We start from the raw sequence: 7,067 nt of genomic DNA, 5'->3' as shown, positions 1-7,067 counted from the left end.
TGAACATGTCTATATGCCTCGTTTAAATCCACCAATCCCCGTAACTATGCATCTGCTTCTGTACGCCCGCTTCTGCTTCCCCAAACCCTATAAAAGCCCCATGCTGGAGCTGCTGGGCGCGCAAGTCCTCCGAAGAGACTGTGTGCCCGCAGGTACCTGTGTTTTCCAATAAACCCTCTTGCTGATTGCATCCGAGTGGCCTCGGTTCGGTCATTGGGCGCTTGGGGGTCTCCTCCTGAGGGAAAGGTCCTCTCCGGAGGTCTTTTCACTCACAATTGGGTTATGGGGAGGGAAGCTACAGGGCTTCTCTTTCTCTCCTTCAAGGACCAGGGCCTTGGGCTCTCCCTGGCTCCACTCCACCCAGCCTTCACTGGTTTGAAGAAGTCAGGAAAAAGTTATGGTGGGGAGGGTGTGGGACAAGCTACATGGATGAATAGCACATCAGGCAGAAGGGAACATCTGGTAATGCCCTCAGCACCATTGCAGTCTTCAGGGAGCCTAAAACCAATCACCAGGCTGGCTATGTTGGGAACATTTCTGGGTTAAACATTTTGAGATGTGTGGGTGGCCCCACCCATCAACTGGGGGCCATGCTTTTCTACTGATGGTGGTCACTACAGGTTGTATCTCCCCTTTGTTGGATATTTCGGCTAAAGTCATCACCATTTGGTCCTGGGAGCCTCTTGCTTCCCTGGAGTCTGGGACTTTTAGTGGCTATTTAATTCCCCTCCACTGCTCCACGTGTCCTACTCAATTTCCTGACCCTCTGTACCTCTCTGTCCTTCCATTACCCTGCTCCTGCCCCCTTTCCCCCCCTCTCTCCTCTCTCCCAGACCTCCCTCCAAGGTCAGCCTCCTGTTATTGTTTTGTTCCTGTTCTATGTAGGATTAAATGGTGCTATACTTTGTCTCTTCCCTACTTCTTAAGCTCTGAGAGTTTCTTTTAAATTCAACACTACAAGGCTGATTCACTTTTGACATTGTTCTGAGGACAGTCAATAATAAACCGAGAGAATAATCTGCACTTCTGGGGCAAATGGACGGTCTCTGCCAGGACTGATTAAACCCTCTAGGGTCTATCTGGGTCTGTCTTTGAGGGCTCCTTTTAAAATTGTTTTATGTATATTTTGATTTTATGTATAATATCTTAACTTCATTATGCCTGTGTACCATGTGCTCTGTTTTTACGTTCTTGGAAACTAAAACAGGCATAGGACGGTAAAATAGGGTTACAGGCAGTTATGAACCACCTAGTGGGTTTCTGGGGAATAAATCTAGATATTTGTTGGCAAAAAAAGTGCCCCACCCCTCTGTGCCATCTCTCTAGCCTCATCATTCATTTTACATAGCTTGATATGAGGAGTCAGGAAAAGGCAGCGTTTGAATACTCCTTTCACCTATAATGGATTTTCATTACACTTCCTGGTATCTTTTCCCTCAAATTACACCTTTTGTATTTTTTTTCCCAGCTTTCTACTTTTAATTCTATAAGAGTAATGTTTGGGGCTGAGGAGATGTGGTCACAGTTAAGAGCACCCGGCTCACTCTTCCAGAGGTCCTGAGTTCAATTCCCAGCAACCACATGGTACTACAACCATCTGTAAAGAGATCCACTGTCTCTCAGTGTGTCTGAAGACAGCTATGGTACTTATATGTACAAATAAATAAATCTTAAAAAAAAAAGAAGCAACTCTTTAATAATCACAAAATAAGATGTCTTGAAATATCTTCGCCAAAGCTCTTCATTCTAAATCTTTTTAATTATGCCTTTAGGTAAAGCCTTTTTTCCGGGGTGGTGGTGGTGGTGCAGGGTGGGAGGCAGAGTCCTGTGCCAAATACATACTTCAAAACTATATTGCAAGGTCATTTTCAAGGACACTTCTCCTCTGAAACCAATTATACCAGGCTGTCCTGATCTATATTTCTCAAGGCATCACTGTTGTCCATGGTTTTGCTCCTATGGCGCATTATGCTCTGCTAAAATGATCAACTTCTTTGCTAATTCAAGGTTCAAAAGTCCGCATTTTGCCTAGGAGCAGCTTGGTCAGGCTTCTCACCGCTATACCCCACTCCCAGGTATCTACTTTTATCATGGTTAGTGAGGTGGTTTGAATATGCTTGGCCTAGGAGGTGGCACTTTTAGGATGTTTGGCCTTGTTGCAGCAGGTATGACCTGGTTGGAGGAAGTGTGTCACTGTGGGGGCGGGCTGTGAGACCCTTCTCCTAGCTGCCTTAGGACAGTCTGCTCCTCACTTATTTTGGGTAAAGATGTAAACCTCTCAGGACCTCCAGCACTGTGCCTGACTGGATGCTGCCATACCACCACCTTGATGATAATAGACTGAACATGTGAACCTATAAGCCAGCTCCAACTCCATGTTGTCCTTTATAAAGTTGCCTTGGTCGTGGTGTCTGTTCACGGCAGTAAAACCTTAACAAAGACAGTCAGTGTCCTGACTAAGGCACAGTGACCATTTTATTGGGGCTTGCTTACCATTGGTCAGGACCATTTCTTTTTTCTCAGGTTGGGGAACATGGCAGCACACAGGAATATATGGTAGCTGAGAGTTCTACGTCCTTACCTAAATGCCACAGAAGACAGAGATTCTGGGTTACGAACTGGTTTTTCAAACTTCAGGCTAGCTCCAGTGACCCACTTCCTCTTCTTTGGCTACAACAAAGCCATACTACTGATTTCATTACTCATCTCTCTTGACATGTGCACTTCTTTGAGTCTTTTTACACACACTTCAGTACAAGTTTTAGAGGTTCTAGATTCTGTTTTACATGTAGTACGGACTAGCCTCTGACCAGATTCCTGCCAGACATTTCTATGACACCTGGCCATTAGCTCCAGAGAATTCTGGTGGTTTGCTGATGACTAAAAGTCCTGTGTCCAAAGCATGAGGAGAAGGCTGAGTTTAAACTGTGTGCTTCCCAACCATGAGAACCTGAGCTGATGGTTGGACCTCCTGTAAAAGGGCTGGGCATGGTGCTGTGTGCTTTCCTTGTCAGGACTAGCAAGGCAGAGGCAACTACCTATAACTTCATTGCTCTCTGAAGATCTTTGGCTCCTGTAGGCCTTCACAGACACTGCATGCACATGGTACACAGAAGCATATGCAAATATTGATACATATAAAATAAAAATAAGTAAGATCTGAGTCCCTGGCGAGACTTTCAATCTACTTTGTGAATCCCAAGAATGTTAGAGGCCTTGTGTAATCAGCATTACTGTGGTATTTTTGTAAGACATTATTAAAATGTTGTTCTTACTAAAAGTTTGTTGTTAATACCATTCTAAGACAACTTACTGCCCTCCTGCTCCTCCATCTCCTCCTCCTCCTCATCATCATCATCATCACCTTCATCATCACCATCACCATCATCATCATCATCTTTTATTGATGCAAATATTTGAAGTCAGGAATGCTTTCTTTAAGTCACCTTCATTATTCACAGCTCCTCAATTAGCAAAACAGTTTCCTTTAATTAAACTTCTAAGTGGATTTTGTTTTTTATTGGATATTTTTATTTAGATTTCTTTTTTATGTTAGATATATTTTTATTGGGTATTTTTAAATTTACATTTCAAATGCTTTCCCATATCCTAGTCCCTAAACCCCCTATTTCATCCCACCTTCCCCTTCTTTTATGAGGGTATTCACCCTCCCCAACGTCCCACCCCTTCCTGCCTACCTGCCCTGACATTCCCCTACACTGGAGGGTTCAGATCCCTCCTTGCAAATGGATTAGGTGTGTGGTTTAATGTGGGAGAAGCTGAGATCTGGTGACCAACACTGCTGTGTGACAGAGCCCAGTGGGAGCAGGGATGAGCCCTGAGCTCACAGCTGGCAGATCCCCTCTCCAAGATAAACTTGTACATTGCCTCAGGAGCTTCCCTCAACATCAGGCTCCATTTCGAATTTCCATGTGTACTATGATGCCTCCCTTCCCCCTGTGTGCTCAGATAGATTTTCATCCCAGGAACATGGATGCTATCTGACATATTTTATTCTTTACTACCTGATAATAGTCACTAAAATTACTTCCAAGACAAATCACCTTGGTGACATAAACACCTTTGAGGAATAATAAGATAGTAAAATATGGGGTAGAATTAAGATCCAGAAGCTGCCGGACTTCTTGATTAGAGGCTTCTCCTCCTGATCCATCAGAGAGATTGTGAGTGCAAGAAAACTGTGACTCCCATGGACCCCTGCCCCACTTTGTACCTCACCTGCCTGTTTCTCTCACAGGTACAGACTCTCTAAGTTGTAACTTCACTGTCCAGTATAAAGTCTCACTTGGACAATGCTCAGTGAATGGACGACTGTCCTTTGTTTTGACGATGTAAGGCAGAACTCACCTGTGTGTAAACCTGAAAAGAAGGGAAATGCTACTAAGGTGTGCAATGATTTGAACCAAAGCCTGAGATACAGTTTTTATGAGATGATGAAGCTGGAGTCAGGGCTATTCGAATTCAAGAGTGAGTATGAGACAGAATGCAAAGACAGAGGCTATAAATAAGAAAGAGGAAGAACAGAGCGTATGCAGGAAGGGGTTGTGGATGTGTCTGCATGTAAGAGCTGAATATTGACCCAACCTTGAGGTACATGGTACCCAATGTGTAAGAAACAGCAAACCAAGGAGGAAAGAATACAGACCCTAAGCATGCAGAGACTGACTGGATCACTGAGGGAGGATGATTCTATAATGGGTGGAAGATGATGGTGTTGGGTGTCATTTGCAGGTAATCACACCTTGCAGGTCACTGTACAATCTCAATATAATCAAGGAGAATTCATGAATGGATGCTGGGCCTTCATGATTGATAGACAGTATCCCTTCTACTTTTATCCAAAAAATATGACCTGGAGAGAAAATCAGCCTAATGCTATCAAGACCATGAGTCAATGGGAGAATAACAGGGAACTATTCCAAAGTCTCAAGTTCCTCTCCACGGGAGATTTCAGTCAGTGCCTCAAGAAATTGTTGACAGACTCCAGAGAATTGACAAGTAAGTAGTTAATTAGATGACAACAAGGAAGCATCCACATGGGGGGGGATATGAAAATTCTAGTGACTTCCCTATATACATGTAAGCATGTGTGCACAATGGAAAGTTTGATAGTCTGCATGAGTCATTTCAGGTGGTCTTCCTCTGTGGGGAGTCAGTGATGGCCACAAGGATTTCTCTTCCCCATCTCACCTCCCTGTAGTAGGAAATTTAAATCCTGGCCTGGGTCTTCTACTCTGACTTGATCATAACATTCTCACAGAGACACACTGAAAGGCTTTATCGTTTTAACAAGTGTCATGTAGTACAATAGCTGGGCAGCTGCCTACCCTCCAGGCTGTTAGAATCTGCTTCGTATGGATAACCCCGAGCTATTGTTTACTATTTAACATGTTCCTTCTGGTCTCCAACTGTGCATGCTCTTTTGACCATTATCCCATGGATGCTTCTCCTTGCTCCCTCCTTCCTCTAGTCCATGGTAGCTTCTTCGTTTTTCCCTCCTCCTAGTGATCCTCTGTCTTCAAAGTCCTCTAAACCTCAACCCCATCTATGTCTCTTCTGCCCAGCTATTGGTTGTTGGTATCTTTATTTATAGATCACAATTACATGGGGGTAGAATGCAATTATTCAGTTTTAGGGGCTCAAATTAGCATTTGAATACAAGCAGCTTCAGGCCCATCCACTACACCTCTCAATGTTTCTCCTTCCCAGTTGAGCAGTGGCCCAGGCTCTAAATGGCCTGCCAGTGAGCCCCAAGTCTGTGTGCATCACTGTAAACTTCCAGCCTTTTCTTGCTTCAGTATAGCTGCCCTTCCACCAGCTTTAACATCACTTTTGAAGGTTTCATTATTTTTCTCGGCACAATTAAACACCCCCAATTATGCCATCAACCAGAAAGTTCTAACCACAGGAAAAATGTTACATTTTTGATGTTTCAGTAGACATTTGCTTTCTTTGATAGTGAAACAAACTCTGTAAGGACACCTTACATACACATTCTACTCATCTTTATATCCAGGGTTTGGGAAAATAGTTACTGCATTTGAAGTCCCTGGGCTGCCCAGAGAGAAGGTGCTGATCGAGGTGTGTTTTTAGCTTCATTCGTATTTTTTCTGATTCTTTTTTAGGATCAACAATAAAGGCACCGGATACCACCCAACCTACATCTACCACCCAGAGTCCATCTACAGGGACTAGTACCCCAGCCATGTCTTCCACCCAGAGTCCATCTACAGGGAATAGCACCCAACCTACATCTACGACTGATTATCAAATTATATTTGAGTTTCCAGTAATCTTCCTTGCATTGATTGTGGTTGCTATGAAAAAAAATTAGGTAAGGAAAGGGCTGTGTTCTCACTCTTCTTCTTGGTTTATAAATCAGGTAAGCACTTTGGAGGCAGGTCCTAGTGGTTTGTTTAATCCAAGCCACTGGCTATTTCAGTGTCTCTGTCTGTCTAGAATGAAGTCTCAGCTTGAGTCTTCAGCCCCCCACTCCATGGTAATGTTGGGGATGATGATGGTTGGTACAGGAGGCACCAAGTCAGTTTAACTCTCTGCAGTCAGAGAGGATGAAACAGTAAAGTCCCTGAGGGAACAGAGAATCAAGGATCAAATAAGATTCAAGGAAAATGGAAATGAGATTTCTCCTCATATCCAAAAATAGTTCTCTCAGACTGTGAGTAAAAGTCTGTTTTGCTTTCTGTAATGACATGATCCAACATCACAATAATTCTAATAAGTAGGGCCAAATCTATACCTTAATAGCTCCCAGCTTAGGCCAACACTTAAGACAGAAGGATCAGAATGAGCAGGGCTTTTAAGGAGTTGACGTTGTGGGACAGACCTGTAATCCTGCACTCAGAGGCCCGTGAGGTCACCAAGTTCAAGGTCAACCTGGGGTGCTTAGGTACATCTGTATTAAGAACAAAGAGAACAATAAAACCCATTCATTTATTTAACTTGGCCACTCTACTTAGCCACAGTTCAGTGCACGTGGTACCATGATTCCAATGTCTCTGTCCTCTGAAGTTGAAGGCACCTGTGCT

At 43.7% G+C, this 7,067-nt stretch overlaps 1 protein-coding gene across 1 annotated transcript in view; it reads left to right on the top strand.

The window, feature by feature from the left end:
• LOC116893570 (histocompatibility antigen 60b-like) overlaps positions 1-5,027 on the top strand; it is a 191,589-nt gene extending 186,562 nt beyond the window's left edge. Inside the window, exons 3-4 of the mRNA XM_032895277.1 lie at positions 4,259-4,488; positions 4,753-5,027. Coding sequence (XP_032751168.1) covers positions 4,314-4,488; positions 4,753-5,027 — 450 coding nt within the window. The 5' untranslated portion in view covers positions 4,259-4,313. The remainder of the gene's footprint in view (positions 1-4,258; positions 4,489-4,752) is intronic.
• Positions 5,028-7,067: the final 2,040 nt, after the last annotated feature.

This window comes from Rattus rattus, chromosome 2, assembly GCF_011064425.1.
Source record: "Rattus rattus isolate New Zealand chromosome 2, Rrattus_CSIRO_v1, whole genome shotgun sequence".
In the NCBI taxonomy this organism is placed as follows: Eukaryota; Metazoa; Chordata; class Mammalia; order Rodentia; family Muridae; genus Rattus; species Rattus rattus.
The sequence above is the reverse complement of the archived record's forward strand: the minus strand, read 5'-3'. Positions and strand labels throughout refer to the sequence as shown.